This window comes from Anolis sagrei, chromosome 4 (assembly GCF_037176765.1).
Source record: "Anolis sagrei isolate rAnoSag1 chromosome 4, rAnoSag1.mat, whole genome shotgun sequence".
In the NCBI taxonomy this organism is placed as follows: domain Eukaryota; kingdom Metazoa; phylum Chordata; class Lepidosauria; order Squamata; family Dactyloidae; genus Anolis; species Anolis sagrei.
The window spans coordinates 168,548,339-168,569,243 of record NC_090024.1 but is presented as its reverse complement, the minus strand read 5'-3'; the positions used below and the strand labels follow the sequence as shown (position 1 = coordinate 168,569,243).

At 37.7% G+C, this 20,905-nt stretch overlaps 1 protein-coding gene across 5 annotated transcripts in view; it reads right to left on the bottom strand.

Annotated features, from left to right (window-relative positions):
* The window catches only part of LOC132773991 (FRAS1-related extracellular matrix protein 1-like), a 345,102-nt gene that overhangs the window by 147,008 nt on the left and 177,189 nt on the right, over positions 1-20,905 (bottom strand). For 4 of the 5 annotated variants that reach the window (XM_060773617.2, XM_060773616.2, XM_067467858.1 and 1 more), the window contains exons 2-3: positions 1,275-1,541; positions 356-450 (exon numbers count right to left, since the gene is read on the bottom strand). In XM_060773617.2, the coding sequence (XP_060629600.2) occupies positions 356-450; positions 1,275-1,541 (362 nt within the window). Of the gene's footprint in view, positions 1-355; positions 451-1,274; positions 1,542-15,240; positions 15,523-20,905 lie in introns of those variants that run through there. The other variant, XM_060773614.2, reaches the window with a different exon arrangement.

Genomic DNA, 20,905 nt, shown 5'->3' with positions numbered 1-20,905 from the left:
ATGATTCAGTTTCATAAACCAAAAGTGCTCATTAAAAGAACAACCAAACAGAAATGCTTCTCCCCTTCTTGGGGTGAACAAAAAAAAATCAACAATCCATTATACTTCTTCATCCATTTACAATAAAATAAATTTCTATGATGAACATTCAAAAACAAAACAGTAGGGGACAAAGAAAAGGAAGAACAGTTTCTTGAGAAAATGCTAACTGCGCTCAAATACAATTAGAATTAAGAGATCAACAATTTGCAGTTCCTTATATCAGAATAACAAACCATCAACAAATGTACATATCTTTATAAATGTGTATTTTTGTTAAAACATAGTAAGCAGCTAGCAAATGCTATGGATATACCTGTATACTCTCAGTATCACCGTATCTTCTTTAAGGAGGGGACATCCATTATGAATGTACCTCACTTCATTGGGTAGAAAGTGACAATCAAATACCTGATAAGGAAAATGGAAATAAACCATGGACAAAATGAGCAAATATCCAATGTGGTTTTTAGAAAAGTGGAAGCATTAGGACCCTATACCGAAGATCTGTATGGTGAGATGTCAGAAGTCAATGGTTGGAACAACTAATGGTAGTGGCCAGTAAGTAGGTGGAGAAATCCTGAGCAGCAAGGAATATGCATTCTTTTAATGGAGGTCAGTGCTTTATGTTATCGAATGTTTAGGCCATATGTGTGTATTCTCAAGAACAACTGCCAATTTTATTCATTGAGCTTACAACTGAGTACACCAGACACCAGAGATCTTCTCTTTGGGAAGATAAAGTAAGGAATAAATGATGATGATGATGATGATGATGATGATGATACCCTATCTGGAGCATTATCTATTGCCCCATCTGGATAAGTAGTGATGATGGAGAAGTTGGGGGAGATGTGAGTGGCTAGGCAAATCTATAGATGATCTATACATGATGAACTAGTTTAGAAAATGAGCTGAATTATTTCTTTCTCTAAAACAATTTGGTTCATTTTTAATCAATCAATGGGCCCATCCATCTGTGGCTTTAAACTAATTTCTAATGCTCATACTTTACCAGTCAAACTTGCTCATAAGAACACTTTTTTCAAGCCAGTTTTATGGTGTGTCAATGCAATAAACATAGATGGCTAGAAGGATCTCAGAATGTGACATGAGTAAATTTACAGTGTCAGAAATATGAGTAATCTAACACAGCTGTTTCATTCAAACAAACAATTTGCATTTCATCTGTAATCAGATGTTTTAAAAGGAGAAGCTAGAATAATGGTACTTACCTGAGGTGTCAGTTTCCCAACTCTTTGTGTCACTGGTTCATTTATCACCACTTCAACTTTGCAAGAATCTCTCTCTTTAGAAATGTTGAACTGCAGCTCATTTTCAGTTACATATGTGATTTGTCCTCTTTCAGCACTGATCCCTTTATTCACCAAGACAAGCTTGGCTACTATTAGAGGTTCAAGGTTCCCCAGGAGAATAAGAACACTCAAAGCCAGAAACACATTCACAGCTTCCATCATTGTGCTCTTTCTATTTTCTTTCAGCTAATAAAAACAAATGTTAAAATATGAAAATATGGAAGCCCATACACGTAACAACAGAAGAATTTACACTTGGAGCTGAGTATAATGAATGGGTCAGGCTCCTTGTTTTCCCATCAATATTCAACAGATAGCAAGTGTTCTGATATTCTTCAAAGCAGTCAGAAATACACTATACAGAGAAGGCGAAAGATACAAATGAAAAAAGAATAACTCATAATATCCATAAGTGGTTTTGGGATATTTTGGTGACACATTGTATCAAATTACTTTTTGGTCTGATTCATAAGTTACTACTTTCCTTTCTTTCACTTTGTAGTTTCTTCTCCAAAAGGTCTTCTGCCCATTCTGTTTCTTGTTGACTGGAGACAATGAAGGTTTTGTTTGGGGTTTATCAGCAAACCAACATCAAAACGCAAATCCTGCATAGCCAACAGATGTGGGAGGGAAAAAGTCAGAGAGTACAGTATGAACCCTGTATTCTGATGTGGATACCCTGAAATTGTTTATAATGGTGGCTCCTACATCGCAAGCTTGGGTTGAAAGTATATCATAGAATCATATCAGAGGACTTAGAGAAATCCATAAAAACTTCTGGGGTAATGTATTTTGAAGTGCTGACAGATGAAACTATGAATATCAAATATGTGAGTAAAGGAGTTTCTATATAATGAAATATAAATGTGAGGGCTTTTTAAAGCTTCCAAATGGTGTGCCAATGATGCTATCTTCAGTGGGACAGGTAAAAATAGGTAGTGCCTTAGTAGTGAAACTGTAACAGAAAAACAATTTGTTAGATAGCAACTAGGCAAAAGAACTCAAATAGTGCATTTCTAAATTATACTGGAAGTTATGTGACCCATACTAGCCATAATAAATAAAATATTTGAAAATCAGTTTTAAACAAACAACTGGAGTAAAATGTTCCATAAAATATTTCCATATTCAGCAAGTGATGAAGTATGCTTGAATATAATTTCAATAATAAGGTTGGCAACAACCTGAAATAAACAAGCTGTCAGCCATTTCTTTGAACTTGAGCTCAAATACAGCTGAATTATGACTGGTGCAACCTGCCTCTCAAACTGTTTGTCACTATCTTCTCACTAAGGCACAGTTTGTGCTTTACTAAAATGTAGGCCAAAAGATTCTACTTCCACACAATCCTATGCACTTCTATAGGACATTTTGTCTTTTTAGAGCTTTCAAGGGGGACTGATTGAAACCCCTGATGTTTCTGCATGTTGACGAAAGGGCTTACACTGAAGGTACAAAATAGTTTAGATTTACTGTCTGTGTTACTCTATTAAGAAAGGTATTGTTTCTCTCTCATGCCAAACCTCGCTCAAGTGGCAGCCATAACTCTTTCTGTACCAATACCCAGCCAAAGACCCCACCAACTTCATAAAACTTCATTTTAATGGTCAATGTAGACTCATATAACTGCATTGACCTGCATTATATGAGTCTATACTGACCATTTAATGCAGTTTGAAACCGTATTATATGTAGATGGGCTCTAAAGTAATATAGAGCAGCGGCCTTGGCCATAATAATCTTATAAAACAGCACCCCTTTCCTTTTCCTCCTGCATCCACTATCGGATTCCAGATCTGTCAGTGACTTTCCTATCCAACTACTTTATCACATTAGGTTGAGGATTCACTACGCATTTTGGCAAATCCATGGGGGTCCTGGCAGGGGGCGTGGAGAACTCATATATCGTGCAACTTACCTTGACCCCCTGTGTTGCTCCTAAGGCAACACAGGAAATATATCATGTTGAGGCGGTGGCAGTGAATGCTGCTTCCTCTCCTCTTTCACCATGGAGACTGGCCAGAAGTTGGTGTGTGCCGTGGGAAGGGCTTCATGGTGAAAGGTGAGAACAAGTGGCATAGGATGGGTAAATCAGCCCATCTGATGTGTTCACAAGTCTTCTGTGAATGGGAACCCAAGTTTAGTAGTGGCAGAAGCAAATGTTGGACTGTTAGACGCATGCTTCCACTTTCAAGACAGCGATGAAGGTGCTCCTGCTTAGTCATTCAACTAAGATGCAAGTATCTGTGAAATAGCGCAAAGTCAAGAATTCCCACCATTTCAAAGATCTTCCTGTCTCTAGCCATGTCTCCGTGCAGCTCACAAAAATAGTGCAGGTCCACACATCTTAAGTTTTGGATTTTGAAGCATTTCAGATTTTGGAATTCCAAGTGTAAAAGAAAACAAACAAATGACAAATGTGGTGGTGCGTGTTGCTGAGACTTTGTTTATTTTATATATATTTGAGAGATTAGTGAAGCTTGTATGAGAGAGAGATAGATGATAGATGCCTCTAGACCATGGTCATATAGCCCGAAAAAACCTACAATGACCGATAGATGACTTTTCTAACACCTGTTTGTGCCTCTTTAATATGTGTGACCCAATACCACAAAACTGTATTCAGATCCACAGGATCTTCAGATTCCCTTCTGTGGAGAATATTTTCTTTAATACTTTGACTCAAGTCTTCAGTATTCAAACTGAACAGAAAGATATTTATTTAAAGAATACTCAGGTTCACACAAGCAGGGAGGTTACACATTATCTTCTTGTTGTTGCTACAGTTAACTCTTTGTTTTTCTGAAAACATGGAACGGTTACTATTAATCTTTAAGAATGGCTTCTCTTCTGCCACCTCAATGTTTATTGCTTCCTTTCCTTAAAACTTAGTTTCTTCCCTCAGTCTCTTGATTGGGTCACTTTAATCTTATGGTTTCTTCACTTTACTTATAATTTGACTGAATATTTACTCTTTGAAGAGCACCTTTTACCTCAGTCTTTCTGACTTACATTAAATCCAAATTTCCACTTTTATTACTTCAGAATTGACACTGAAGGCACAATAAGACTATTTGGAATCTCTTTCCTCTAGCACCCCAGCTAGATTATACTTAAGTTAATTACTCTTATTCTTAAAATACCAAGGCTGAAGGATAAACTGGTTATAATAAACCCCTGAGTCCTGCCCTCACATAGCTAGGACCACCCTTTAGCCCTCCAGCTAAAGACTCAAACCCCTTTGGTTCGGCTTCTCCACGAACCAACCTTCCACTTTGATTCACTCACCAAAGTCTGACTTTTTAAACTGTGCTCTCTCCTTCAGTGGCAGTTAGCTCTGCCCCTTTTGCTTCTGCCTGGAGGCCTACATCACTATGGCAACGCATCAGCTAAACAAACGGCTACATTTGAAACTAACCTGCCTGCACTCAATAAAGCCTTTTTTTTAAAAAAAAAAACTCCTGTAAATTAAGTAATTTGTTACACCAGGTAAGGAACAGACAGCCTCTATGTTATGTGCCATTTTGAGATTCCTACTAACCCTCCTGGCCAAAACAGTTCCCCAACAATACAAACACTCAAAGGGATCTGAGCCAAATACTCTAATTGGTCTTTATTAATAACAGGATTAGAGCTGGACTAGAAAATAAGAGTTGGAACTAGGGGTGGACAGAAGTTTTACTGAAACTGACAGTCTCGATGAAAGTAGCATGTTCACACCTCCTGAGATTTGTCACAAATTGCCTTGTGAATTTGCAGGCTTACAGGGTGTTTCCAAGAAATAAAGCGTGCAGAAAACAATGCATATTTTAATACATAATAGGATAAAATGTGCATAATTGAAAAACACACAGAAACATGCTTCAGTTAAATAAATGCCCAAGTTAATTTTGGAAAATTGTCTAAAGAGCGCAGGGTGGGATGAAAATACAAAGTATTGCAGCTTGACAATGAGGGGAAGAAAATGTGGACAGGATTTGGAGAAATTCATTGAAATAGAAACAGAAAGAAAGTCTTCCCTATTGGCAATACTAGCTGGAAACAGGAAATTTAAGGCAGATGTAAAATATAAAAGATTCCATCTAAACATTAGAAAGAACTTCCTAACTGTAAGAAATTCAAAAACAGAATGGATTCTTCTTCTATAGTGAGTTTCTAACAAGATGAGATGGTTATATCTCAAGAATGGCATAATACAGACACACATTCTTGCGTGTAGGAGGCTAAATGACCCCCACTGTCAGTTTCATCTCTGTGTTTATAATTCTATGACTTGAAATTATCAGGTTGAAAATGTATGCATTTAGAATTTTCAAGCAAAAACTTAGATGCTAATTGGGTTTTTGCCTGTTGGTCAAACTGCAGCTAAAATTGTCTATGAAGCCAAGTCTGCCACTGTAAAAGAAACAGCTTTTTTTTTTAAGTCATTATCATGTAATCTGTTAACAAGGCAAGAATGAAGCTGACACAACAGAGCTCTTCAAAATTTCTTAGGTGGCTTTAAATGTATTCCCTAAATCTTTCATAACTGTCATGAATAAAATACAAGACATGCTGATGTAATACTTGAAATACTATCTGCTTTCACCATTTATGTGACAGTTTAAGAGATTATTTTCTCTGACATTTATTTTATTCTCAAAATAAGTAACATACAAAAAGGTTCTTATATTTGGTAAGTTTTAATGGAAAAAGACACTTAAACTGTAACTACTTTATAGTTTAAATAATTTGCAAAATCATCTCTTTCCTTTCTATCAAGACCTAATATACACATAGCAGAGAAAATCCTTTTCAAATAGTGTTTTTCTAGATTATATCTTTCTTTTATGTATGAACTGCAAATGTTGAAAATATATAGCATTTATTAAGTAACTGATTTCAAATGCACAGCAAACTAAAGTAATAGTTCTGTTGAAACACATTAAGGACCTCTTCACATGGGGCACATTTTGGCAGCAACTCCGGTTCCACAGCAGCTTTACCACTGGATCCCATTAGACACTAGATGAGTACTTCCAGGGCAGCTTCATGGCAAAACTGCTGTGGAACTGGAGTTGCCGCTGAAAAATGTTGTTGGCAGCAACACGTGAGTCTTCCTCTAGTTACATTGCTCTCAACAGAGCAAGCTGATCGGTGGACACTGTGATAAGGTCAGGGGAAAGCCAGGACAGAGTGGGGCATGGGGCGATATCTTCCAGAATCCTTGGCAATTCCAGTGGCACATCTGAAGAGGTCCTAACTCAGAGTAGAAACAAACAAAATAGGGACACGTGCATGTTATAACTGGTTATCTTTAACATTGAAAACTTTTTGCTGTAGTACTGAATGCTATGGTACGGAAAGAAGTGTGATATCTTTAGACCATCAGAATTGGCAATGGTAAGGGATTGTGGAGCTGTACTCCAAACATTGGAAGAGCTAAACGTTTCCCACTACGGGTATAGTACATGCAGGTATATCGAAAGGGACAAATTTGATACGCTTGAAGGCTTACTGGCCCCTTGAGTTATACATGTTCTAACAAAATGCATTTTTTTCTCATTTATTTTTAGGTTCTGGAAAAAAAATAGAAAATCCTTCACATAAATTTAATTAAAGCCATGTTTTGTAAGGAAATTCTTGCCAAATTCTAAAAAAAAAAACCATTCTCCTTTTGAATCAATATTTTTCTCAGTGGAGATGTGGGAGAATAATGATTTTTGGTATAGCAGATTACTTCTGAAAAATAGTATGCATTTTAAAAGTGCATATTTAAAAATGCACATTTTATTATGTAATGTGCTAAAATGTGCCTAACTGGGGGGAAAACACAGAACATATATTTGAGGTTGTTAATTAAAGTAACTTATTGTATTATGTACTATTTTTCCTTCCTTTACATTTTTGTTTTTAAAAATGTAAATAAGATGTTATAAATACCATATTTACTCAAGCCTAATGTGCATCTCTCTCTCTCTCTCTCTCTCTCCCTTTCTCTCTCTCTCTCTCTCTCTCTTTTTCTTTTTTTTTGCTAAAACAAATTTCCAAATTTAGGGAGCACATTAGTGTCAAGTATTATAGTAATCTAAGTGCCAAGCCAAAGTGGGGAAGTTGTTTCAGAAGCACCAGCATGCTTGCAAACATGGGGCAGCCATGGGGAAAAGACACAGAAAAGGAAGCTACTCACTTTAAAACATTTTCTGCCTCCCTACCCCACCTACCGCACCTGAGGACTTGGGAGGTGGGGAAGAAACCCAGCTCTGGAGGGAGGAAGAGAAAGAAAGAGAACAGCTTCATAAAGTGATTTTCCCCCAATTCCTTAAATATAGCCTAAACTGAATGGTTTTCATTGATCTCCCTTTCAAATATTGACTAGCACTGACCCTGATTAGTTTCCAAGATCAGATAGGACTTACCTCGTCCCACTTTAAAAAAACCCTGCAGAATTATGGGGCTCCTAGTTGAATGTCTCCTAGGACTTCTCTTGCTCAGAAGGGTAAAAACCCCTCCCTAAACTACAAGCCCCAAGATTCTGTAGGATTCTGTTTCAAGCAGCAGGAATGAAACTGGGCACATACTCTAAATCCTATTTTTAAATTGTGATTGCCTTTGGAGTATTTAGTCCCCAAAATTACTTCCAGTAAGTCAAAAGATAATTTCAACAGATTTCCCTTTTGCAACCCTAAGTAGATTTGGGGGCTAAGTCTAGAATGCCAGCATAGCCTCCTGGGATGCATCTACACTGCAGAATTAATGCAGTTTGACATCACTTTTAATCGCCATGGCTCAGTACTACATAATCCTAGGAGTTGTAGTTTGGTGAGGCACCAGCATTCTTTTTAGAGAAGGCTAAAGACTACTGCCCCATTGAATCTATAGCATTGAGCCATAGCAGTGAAAGCGATATCAGACTGCATTCATTCCAGTGTAGATTCACCCAAGGACTTAGGAATCATCTAGGATGCATCTTTACTGTAAGAATTGATGTTGTTTGATAGTACTTAGAATCCCATTATTCAGTGTATAGAATCCAAGGATTTGTAGTTTGGGGAGACACCAGCCCTCTTCAGCAGAGAAGGTTACAGAGCTTGTAGAACTACAACTCCCATGATTCCATAGCATTGAGCCAGGGCAATTAAAGTGGTGTCAAGTTACATTCATTGTACATCATATATTCACCCAAGGAACATAAGGCAGGATAAACAGTAGAGCAGTGATTCTCAACCTGGGGTCCCCAGATGTTTTTGGCCTTCAAATCCCAGAAATCCTAACAGCTGGTAAACTGGCTGGGAATTCTGGGAGTTGTAGGCCAAAAACATCTGGGGAACCCAGGTTGAGAACCACTGCAGTAGAGGCTCCTTGATGGAAGTTTTACCTATTTCTCTGGTTTTCCTTTCAATTGCTAGAAGATTTGGTTTTTAAATAAGGGATTCTAAGCAGGCAGCAACTATAGCACACACCTTTTCTGGCCAGATTACATAGAGTGCACTTTTTGCCATTACACATTATATTCGCCAGCAATTATTTTTTGTTTTTGTTTTCAGGGTTTGAAAATTGAGGGACACAGTACATTCAGTGGCACACTAGATTCAATAGGGCAGCAAAACATTCACTCCACTGTCAGGAGAGACTGGGATATCAACCCAACTGCATCTCCTAGGTATGGCACAGAGTTGGATTAGAACCCTAAATCAAATTAAGAAGATAGACAAATACTTTGAGCAAAAATGCCAACTATCCCAGCCTCCACATACATTTGTAATGTTTTCATTCACTTTAATGTAATTGTGGGGACCCTGATGGATGGCACCTTGCTTGTCTAGTAATCAAATGCTTAAAATAATAATCAAACACACAAGAAACAAAGGCCTTAAATAAACAAACACATAACTTTCAAGTTTGAATAAGAGCCTTCATTCAAGAAATTCCATTAAAGAGAGCAAAAGATTTTAAGGGAGAGTAGACTTTATGGAGAAAGAAAACTATGGCATGATCTATAGTTTGGAACAGAATTAAACATTAGATCTTCATAATGTTTATTGATATTAATGACGCATGTCTGGGAAACAGACTGACTAATGCTATTTTTAGAAGTAGATGGGGTTCAAAACAATGTTGCAGACAGAGTCCTGCTGAGACATTTGGAAGCAAAGACAGCGATGTATACATTGAGATCTGAACCTGAGATGCTATCTTGGATTTTTCTGTGAAAGTTGAATAAGAGACATAGAACTAAGTACTGGGAGTCTAAAAATGCATCTGCAAAGACAAAAGTGCTAAAATGGAAAATGCTTAGTATAGAAGTTAGGGGACTTATTTGTGAACAAATCCCAACCACTGCAAACCAATAAATGTAAAGGCTAGGGCAAGCATGTAGCCGGGGGGGGGGGGGGGGTCTTGGGGGGCTTCAGCCCCTGCCCCCGAAATTCTCATGGTGGTCCGCGAGAAGGCCTTACTGGTACATTTTTTAAACTGTTATGTTTATGATAAGCAGTGAAATGTTGCCTTTGCTGATAAAGATAGATGCAGATTTATTGAACATGCCAGTGGTTATGATGTCGAGCACGAATTCAGAGGCCAGCAAGACCCAAAAAGAGGACCTGTAATGCCTGGTGAGACAATAAGCACCAGTAAAGATTTTCCCTATTACCCAATAAATCTCACCAAGTTGAAACAACATCCTTGTCTGGCCCCAAAGAGCCAGCACATTGTCCTGTTGTGGTTGTTGGTCCTTCTACAGATTGGCCAAAACCCAGCCCTTATTATATCATTCCAGCCTGGTGTCCTTGGCAAAACTATGAATTCCCTGATTATAAACTATCTTTTTTTGGGGAGGAGGGGGTTATGTTCGGCAACAGTAAGGGGTGATTTGATCTGCGGATTGTTCAAGAGAAATATTAGATATTAGGCTTGGTTGATCTGGTTCAGAAGTTTCTAAAATCAGAATGAATTCGTATTTAAATGACTTTTAAAACAATTTCAAGCCATGCTGGAATAGTGTAAGGAGTAATAACGAATTGAAACAATTTACCCATTTTTTGGAATTATTTTCGTATGTCTGGTCAAGGTTTACAATCTCGCACTTTCCCTGGCCCCCCTGGCGACAAGCGGTGATGCAGAAGGGTGAGGTGGGCGTGGCCACACCCAGCTCTTCCTGAAGGCCGTGCCCCTAGTGGCCATCAAGAAGAGCTGGGCGTAGCCACGCCCACCTCATTCCCCTGCCTGCCATCAATCACCCTTTGCAATCACACAGAGAAGGGAATCTGCAAGATTTTAAAAATAATCTTGCAGTTTCCCTTCTCTGTGTGACTGCAAAGGGTGATGGATGCCAGAGGGAGGAGGTGGGTGTGGCTACACCCAGCTCTTCTCGAAAGCCACGCCCCCAGTGGCCATCAAGAAGAGCTGGGTGTAGCCACACCCACCTCATTCCCCTGCCTGCCATCCATCGCCCTTTGCAGTCACACAGAGAAAGGAAACCGCAAGATTTTAAAAGTAATCTTGCAGTTTTCCTTCTCTGTGTGACTGCAAAGGGCGATGGATGCCAGAGGGAGGAGCTGGGCATGGCCACGCCCACCTCCTCCTGAAGGCCATGCCCCCAGTGGCCGTCAAGAAGAGCTGAGCATAGCCACGCCCACCTCATTCCCCTGCCTGCCTGCCATCACTCTTTGAAGTCACACAGAAAAGGGAAACTGCAAGATTTTAAAAGTAATGTGGCAGTTTTCTTTCTCTGTGTGACTGCAAAGGGCAATGGATGGCAGAGGGAGGAGGTGGGTGTGGCTACGCCCAAGTGACTGCAAAGGGCCGATGGATGGCAGAGGGAGGAGGTGGGCGTGGCCACGCCCAGGTCTTCTTGACGGTCACAGGGGGTAACCACATCACTGCTTGTCGCCAGGGAGGCCAGGGAAACTGCGAGATTTTAAACTAATGGGGGAGGGCACCTTCCATTAACGAAGTAAACAAAGCTATTCAGATTTTTGGTATTTCCGATCTTTTTTTCAAGAAAATTTGAGAAATAATTTTAAAATCAAAACGAGTTTAGAAACATTTTTTTTCTTGATCAACCAAGCCTACTAGATATCAAGACAAGATCAAATTTGTCACCAACTGATTAAACAGAAGTCATCATTTGCATTTATTCTGCTGGCTTATGAAATTGAATTGAGAAAATAGGGATTATAGCCATCTGCTTGAAAGTATGGTTCCTGATCTAAAATGGAGCAGTGATACTTTGGCCCAGACACTAGAAACAATATCTGAGCCATCTATATCCCATCAATCATAAAATCTTCTGGAGTATTATTGATTTGAGGGATAATGCAACACAAAGGTTATATCAGCTTCTTGAAGGGAAGAATCCAAAGTAGTTGTCCAGAACACACAAGGCCTTGGGCAGATGTCTGAAGAGCTACATCTATATCAGTGGTTCTCAACCTGGGGTCCCCTGATATTTTTAGCTTACAACTCCCAGAAATCCCAGCCAGTTTATGAGCTGATAGAATTTCTGGGAGTTGAAAGCCAAAAACATCTGGGGACCCCGGGTTGAGAACCACTGATCTAGATAAAGTGCCACTACTTGATCTATTAACAGTAGATCAAATGTTACTTCTCACAAAGATGGATGTGGATGTAATTGCCCTTTGTGATTCTTTGTACCACAATAGAGAAAGCATCTGTCTGAGTAATCAGGAACGGAGTGAACAGTTTCATCTATTGGAATTCCAGCTAAAGAAATTAAATCAACTTATTATTAATCTTCTTGCTGACAAAAACATTAAGGAGAAGCTTCTGGAAAATAATAATCTACAACAAATGGGGAAAAAACTGTATGTACTTTTTCAAAGATAAAGAAAAATTGAAGAATATTGTTGAAAAACAGAAACAACATATTACACTACTATCTACGTCTTGAAGACAGAAATTTAAAATTATAGGATTTTTACCAATGATTAAATTCTTGTATTTAATGTTGAAGTATGGCAAATAACCAGGAAGCATTGTTTCTGTAGCATCAGGTTGTCACATAGGGTGAGTGAAAAGCCACTTATTTGAAAAGTTCCCAAAGAACTTATTTGAAAAGTTCCCAAAGTTTATTCTAACACAATTTTGAGACAGAATAAACTTTGGGAAATGTCATCATATAATAAACAAGCAAAAGATGTTTGTAACAGGTATACACAGACTTCCTACATGGCTATCTGTGTTCAAAATAGTTCAATTGGTCATCTCTTTTTCTTTCCCTCCAGCCCAGAACTAACAGTTGCATCATTACAACTTTATTTTATGACAAAATTCTCCACATGGATGATTTCCAGTATGCCTCTGATTCTAATGCTGGTTCAGATTTCAGTCAAGCATCTCATTGGCTTAGCATGTAACTCTGCTGATATGCCGTACTATACTTTTCTACAATCTTTTCCTCTCAATGTTGTTGTGGTGTGTTGAAATGCCCATCACATCTTGGGCATAGATTCGGAAAAGCTGTTCCACAGACTGTCTGATAAGAGAAATATAGAAACTGATGTAGGTCACAATCCTGCATTTACTTAATAAGAATTCTGAATGAATTTGACTTGATGCTAATACACATGGGTAGTTTTTAATTAAAAACATGAATTAAAATTCCTGGATTCAAAGGTCAATCACCCTGAAACTCCACTAGTAATCAAATTTGGCCATGTTGGGTCTGTATGCCAAGTTTGTTTCAGATCTGTCATTGGAGGTGGGGGGAGGGGGTGGTCACAGAGCTCTCTGGATGCAAGGAGATGTAACTCCACTCCTTTTCATTCCCCCTCTGAAACCATGGGCAGATCCAGAGAGCACATGGGGCACTTCAAGTTGAATGACTTATAGTACTATAATTCACTAGATTAGTTTTGATACTACTTCAGTTGTAGTTTCACATTCTTTGAAGATTCAATAATAGAGATAGGCTAAAAGGCATAACAAGTTTGGCTTTGCCTCCCTTACTTGCTCTGGAAATTAAAACTGTGTCAAAATTGAATCTTACACAACTTATGCAAAACTACTGGGTGAGAGTTCCAATTCTTCAGTTTTTTTTGTGTGGGTGCCACATGCATTTCTTAATATCGCATTGTATGCACAAATCTTACAAAATAGATCTGACATTTGATGCAGAAACAATGTTTGCACAGCCCGAATAGATATTGATAGGTAACTTGCTTCTCCTACAATGCCCAAAATTGAATCTTTATATAGTGTCTCACAAACTGAAGTCTACCAGGTGTTTTGAGCTTCAGCTCCCAGAATCCCTGATCACTGGCCAAGGGAGTTTAGGCTTCTGCAAGGTGAAATCCAAAATACTTGGAGGACTAGCATTTGGGAATCACACCTTCCATATGGAAGCAGAATATGCATCTTCATAATGAAATATGAAAATATAGAGCACAAAAATGGGAAGTTCATCTCTCTTGCACTTCCCATATGAGCACAAACTTGGTCAGATAATCCTAATGTATTTATTCCTTGCACTGAGGCTCCTAGTTAATATTTCAAATTGGTGTACACTCTTGCTGCTATAGGATATCATAGCATATTATCCACTCTTTAAGGTGACTTTGCTTCAGTGACAAATAGTAAAATTTTGTACCCCCCAATACTATCTCTCCTTCTGCACGCAGCTATTTTCACAAATATGACTCACAAAATCGTTGTCCTATCCTAAATTTCTATTTCCTTCAGAACTCTAAGGAGTCAAGGCTTTAGGTAACCCTTCTTTGGTTACTAGCTACAGGGCTCACTCTCCCTCCCCCCCCCCCCCCGCCTGTCCACTTCCACATGAAAACATGATGGCAGGATGAACATAATCAATCCTTTCATTGTAGAGTTCTCAAAGCCTTCTTTTACGAGACAATTTGCTGACAGACTTCCATAGAAAAAATACTGTTACTACAGGATGAGGCAAGGAAGCAAGACAGGAAATATTCTCAAGGCTTGCTCTCAGTTTGTAAAGCCAGGATGAAAGAACACCTGCATCTTTTAGGATTCAAATTAATAAGCCAAGTTATTGGATTCCCCAATGCTAATTAGAAGAATCCCGTTAGATTCCCCCTTTCCCTCCTACTAATTAGTTGAAAGGAGGGGAGAATTCACAGGCAAGTATGAATAAATAGACAAAGTGTTCATGGGACGCCTTTGATATGTGACTCACTCAAGCTGAGAGGAGGGGGATGAGGTATAGCAAAACAGCCCATCTGTGATTTTGAACACCTGATTGCCCGAAGCATGCAGGTGTGTAAGAAACATGTATTTCGATTGTGGGAGTCTTAAAAACAACAACAATGATACAACACCACTGCAATTCACATGAAAATCCAGATTCCTAGTTAGTGACATGAATAATTTATCAACATCCAACAGTGACACTTTTGTTGTTTGCTGAAGCAGCAACAAGACCACTTGCCAGGACAAAAGAAGTTTTCAAACTATAAAAGCAGCCCTGTTGACAGCACAAATATGTTCTTCATTAATCAACACAGACACAATTATCTCATTTTTAAAAGCCATATCTTCCTGTAGTGTGAGGTAATCCTCCAGCCTAGAGACAAGATTGCTTAGTGCATTTTAAAAATTATTAAATAATAACTTTGTCTTCCATCTACATTTTGCAAATCCTCTATTCATTATATACTCTTAAAATGTAGTTATGTTATCATGCTATCAAAATAAAATTACATTATTCATACTGAAGGAATATCTTCTAATGGATCCTTAATTAAACATGCCAATTTTGTCTGTGTATGAATTTGAAACATAACTGCTCCCTTTTCTTGCCCAGTGTAAAAGTTTTTTAAAGCACTGTTTTTAGGCACCCGGTAATCTTTTTTTTTTTTTTAATGGAATGGAAACTAGCAAGCCTGCCAAGAAAGGAAAATCAAAGCCATACCTGCAAGCTGCAATACAGCTTTAGGAATCCCCTCAAACTTTTCTTTTCATGTGTTTTGAAAGTGAACTTTTTCAAAATGGTGGTAAAGTCACTTTAAAAATCCTTCAAGTCAAGCTACTAAAAAAAGGGAAAAGAAATAAGAGGCATTAAATGTAATTGTCCCAGAGCAATCTCTTCAGAGAGGGAAAAAAGAGCTTCAAATGCAGGAAATCTGTCTAACTCAAGCTGGCTCTGTTCTCACAGATGTTACTGATTCAAGTGAGATAGCAATTCCAAAGCTCCAAAACGAATTCCAAGTGAGAAAATAGGAAAAGTCATTGGTTGCTATTAGATACGCATTCTGATGTTTAAAAAAAAGATAGCCAAAGAATGGGCAGTGAGGAATTTGTGGCCTGGATTAGAGGTTCCATGGTCATTAAGCAAGAATGACAAACAAGAATTGATCTCCGCTGCAAAGGATGCAAAAAGTTAAGCCTGAAATCCACAATATATTTACTGGGGAGGAAGCAACATTAAACTCAGTTGGAGTCACTACTGAGTAAATATGAGCCACGCAGAAATATGAATAAAATGTGTTAGAAAGTTTTGAACATTTAATAATGATTGAGATCATTATTTTGAAAAAACCCTCAACGTTATAACATAATGTGAGTTCATGAAAATATTTTTGTCTTTGTTTCTCATCTCCAACAAGAGAATGGTATAGGAGAGACTCAACTTCCCATTCTTGTTTAATTTTGGTTCAATCTGAAGAATTTTTCAAACTCAACCTGACAACATTCATGGCTTTTTCTACTCTGCTGGCAACAATTTCAGCTTGTAAAAAGCCAATTCTTAAGTGTTTTTCAGAGTGAACTTGTCAATACAGATCCAAACCTAAGTCTAAAGACCTGTAATCTCTACCCTACAAGTTTGGTTTTCAAGGACCATTTAGAAGTCCCTGGGTGGGATGTGGATTGAAGGAACCAGATCTTTTAATCCTCCAGGTCAGTCTCCCTCTCCTTTGACTGCTTCTCAAAATTGTGGTTGGGGGAAAATATTCATGTCTCAAGGGCTTTCATCAGAGATACAAGACACTTTTTCCAATTACCACCTACAATTCTACCAAACTTGTGTTTCAAATAATATTCATTAGGGCTGGGCGGTTTCGTTTCGGTAATTCGTAATTCGTTAAAAATTCGTTATTTTTTTAATAATGAAGCGATAACGAACCATTCTGGAGCAACTTAAAAACGAAATGAATTTTTAAATTCGTTTCGTAAATGCTTCGGATTCGTTATGTATTCATTTCGTTATCGGTTTGAGGTAGTTTCGTTATTATTTCCGCATGTCTGGGGCAAGTTTTATAGTTGTTTTTTGTTTAATTAGTGAAAAAAAATTATAATATCACACCAACAGTCAACAACAGAGGGAGAGGGAAGCTTCAGAAGTTCCCCCTGTCCCATTTGGAGGTTTTTTAGCGTATTGCGCGGTCGCGTCCGCCATTAACGAATCGATTCATAATTGTTTCGTATTTGTTTCGTTAATGTTTCGTTAATGTTTCGTAATTTTTTTTAACATTTACGAAATTTCGTAAATATCGAACTTTTAAAAAGAAAAATTTCGGAATTCTTTTAAATATCGAAAAGCAAAAACCCCCAAAAAACGAATCGATTTTAGAAACAAATTTTTCCGTTGTTACCCAGGCCTAATATTCATATGTGCAATATGCATGAATATCACAGACATACCTACACTTGTAAGACCTGCAGCAAAATAGTGTTCTACAAATTTCTATCAAGGCAGCTATGCCTCTTTGGAGTGTTTTCCATTTTATTTCCCACACTTTCTACACCCCACCCCCATTCCATTTCCTGAAACTCTTTGAGGGACATTCCACAAAGGCAGATTTTACAGCTGATCATGAAGAAAACATGGAGGGGATATGAGTATTCATTATTCTGATAACTCAGACTATAAAACAGCATTGTCAAAAGTATTGACACATCAAAGTAGATTAAACAGAGAGGTGACATAAATCAATCTGCTATGGAAAATTGAGTTTTTTCTTCTTTTTTATGTTAACCTGTGATCTTCCACAGTACCATAGGTCTATGCTTCATATCCACTGCAAAAAAAGGTGGGAAAGTGCAAATAATCAAATATTAGCTTTCCAAGATATAGTAGTGTTAATCAATCTATTATGTCATAAAAAGGGATGGGCAAAATCATGCAAATTGTATGGGCATGCCCACCAAGATTTGATTCAAAAATTTTAGAAAAGTATTGTTATCTTTTCATATTTCTTTCTAATGTACTTTGTAGCTCTTTATTGATGTATTTTGCGTTTAAAAATAACAGCAACACATGAAACTTTTGAGGGTAAAACTGCTATTGAAATGTATTGGTCTCTATCAGAACCAAAGTGTAATAACTTCATTGTAGTTGAAGATTAGCCTTCCCTTCTTTACCTCCATATATAATGGTTTGGCCTCCTGAGTGAGACTCTGCCACTTTTTCCGGAGGGTATTTATTTGCTACACCTTCTTTCTATAAAAATAATAACTGAGATGCAGAGTTAAGTTCACAGACATAAAAGATCAAATTCTGCATATGCTGGCCATGGTTTCCTCTGTCATGAAGAGAAAATGGGGGGGGGGGGGGAGAAGCAACATAAGTCTTAAAAGCAGATTTCCAAATTTTGAGTTCATTTCAAAGAGTGGAGATGAAACCAAGATGGTGAAATTTAATAACTTTTGAATAGTGTGTAATCCACATGTCCGAACATGCTAGAATTTGCAGAATAGACTATGATATACACATACTATATACATGTAATATACTATTCTATTTGGTTTGTCATACATCCACTCCTTTGGGCTTCATGCAAATTTACCATTTGCCAAAATATATGATCCTGTGCTTTTCTTTTCTATTTCTGGCTGAATAGCTTAACAATTTGTTTGTCCCATCTAGTACATGGTCTGCCCAACTGCCTCTTGTGGTCTCTTGGTATCCAGTTCATTAGTCACCATGTCCATCGTTTGTCTTTTGTTCATGCTATATGCCCTGCCCATTTTCTTTTTGCCTCATAGATCTCATTGACCATGTCATTCTTTGATGCAGTTCTTTGTTGCTGATTTTATCACTTATTGTCATGCTACTCATCGAGTGAAAGGCCTTTTGGTAATCAATGTGTTTTATCTCAGCCAGAGTTCATCTTGCCCTTAGCACCAACCAGGACTCCAAAAGCAGTAATAAAACAGTTTATTGAAATAAGTACATATAAAAAGAGAAAATAATCAAAAAGGATAAGAAAGGCAAAATCCATCAGTAATCAGAAAAGGTCGTTCATAAGTAAAAAGCCCAACAAAGCTGGTAAGGAGTAAAACACTTCAAAAGCAATAATCCAAATAATCCAAAAAGTAGAGAAAAACAAGTCATAGCATGAGCATAAATCAGGGAAACAAGAATCAAAACATGAATATGAATCCAGAAAAACCAAGAACTTAGGCTAAAACATGAACTGGAAACAGGAAGAGTTCCTCACTATCTAGCAGTGTTGCCTGTTCTGAATTCTCAAAGATATGCTTTCTAATTTAAGGGCTGAAAAACATGAAGCCATTCTTTGACCTTGACTTTCTGGCTTGTGAGACTTTCTCTGCACTTCCTTTTCACTGAGCCTTTTGGATTTCCTGAGCTTGATGTTTTTCTCCCTAAGATCAAGCCTGATACCCCTGTTGAACATACCTGCTTTCTCAGGCAAGCTATCTCTGCCTTCCTGTCCTTTATCAGGAGTTGCTAAGCTACTTGTAGGTGAGAAGTCATCTCCACCATTCTCTGTATTTCCCTATCTGCTGCTGGACTGTGGAACAGTTTCACTTTCAAGCCCCATCTCACAGACAGAATCTTGATCTAAAATCTCCTAATTTTCCTCAGTGAAAGAATGATCCATTGCTCTCCCAGGCCCTCCAGGCTCTGAAATACCAATCCCCTCATCTTCATCTATTTCAGTGGTTCTCAACCTGTGGTGTTTTGACCTTCAACTCCCAGAAATCCTAACAGCTGGTAAACTGGCTGGGATTTCTGGGAGTTATAGGCCAAAACACCTAGGGACCCACAGGTTGAGAACCACTGATCCATTTTAACCACAACACAACAAAAGCACATATGAAGGAACATATAATAGGTATGTAGATATTGATTTGTTATATTGATGTTTAATTGTTATTATGCTATTGTTTTAATTGTCCCAATTGTTTTGTAATGTTTAGCATTGAATTTTGCTGTTCTTAACCGCTTTGAGTCACCTAAGGGCTGAGAAAAGCAGTATATAAATGAAGTAAATAAATAAATAAATATTCATTAATAAAGTGCATAAGTTGGGTCCAGAAGCCAATCCCCAGAAGGTACCAAATAGGCATCGAATTTACATACTTCTCTGACTGTTATGTGCTAAACTGGAGTCAGCATGTCATGATTCATAATAAAATTCTTTAGTTATGCTGACAATCCTCCAACTGGAAACAATTTCCAAGCTAGATAAAGATTAATTTTGCCTGAGGAAACATGAAAGGCAGACAAGGAATGGGAACCAACAGGATCATCTCTAGGTAGTAATCTCTGTTCAAGCTAAACTACCTGAAGAAACACAGTTGAAAACTGGAATAAAGTTTTACACAATATTTTAAACATTGAGATTTTATTTTTGTCCTACTGGTTTTTTAGTAATCTTATTCAGTATTATTAACTCTAATGGGAATCAACTTTACAAGAAGTTTTTCAGCCTCTACCAATACATGCAATATGTTCTTTGCCACAGATCATATGTTCCATTATCCCCTCATTTAGTCACAAAAGATTAGTTCTTCACTAAGCTTCTTCTCAAAAGTAGTAATGAATAATCAGGACAATTTCCTTACAGCTGTGAGAAAACCTTCAAAAACCATGGTGTTTTGGAGGAATTTGCAATTAAGAACTTATTCTGCGCAAGTTTCACTCATGTTTATTTTGTGAAGATTATTTATTTATTTATTTATTTATTTATTGCATTTATATACTGCTTTTCTCACCTCTGGGGGGACTTGAAGTGGTTTACATCAAATAAATGGCAAGAATTCAATGCATATTTTACATACAAACAATATTTTCTACCAAAAAGAAAAACCACACACACATTTAGGTTGTCGAAGGCTTTCATGACCAGAATCACTGGATTGCTGTGAGGTTTTTTTAGCATTCTCTCCTGACGTTGCACCTGCTTCTGTGCCTGGCATTTTCAAGCATCTTTAGAACCTCTGAGGATGTCAGCCACAGATGCAGGTGTAATGTCGTGAAAGAATGCTACTGGAACATGGCCGCACAGCCTGAAAAACTCATAGCAACCCTGCACACATTTTGTATAGAATAACATGATAATTTTGTACAGAATAAGTTCTGAAAAGCAGAGCTTCTCATCAGTCCAGGAGCCTTCTCTTTAGAATTTCTCAACATTCAAAAGACCTGTTTTTCTGTCATTTTTAAAATATTTTCAAATATTATTTCCATATTTAGAATAGAAATATTATGTGGAAAATATTTTTTAAAATATTGGAACACATTTTTCATCCAGTGCTCATTTCTTCATTAATGACATCCATTGCATCATCGTCACCACCACCATCACCTTTTTTAAAATCTCAAAATC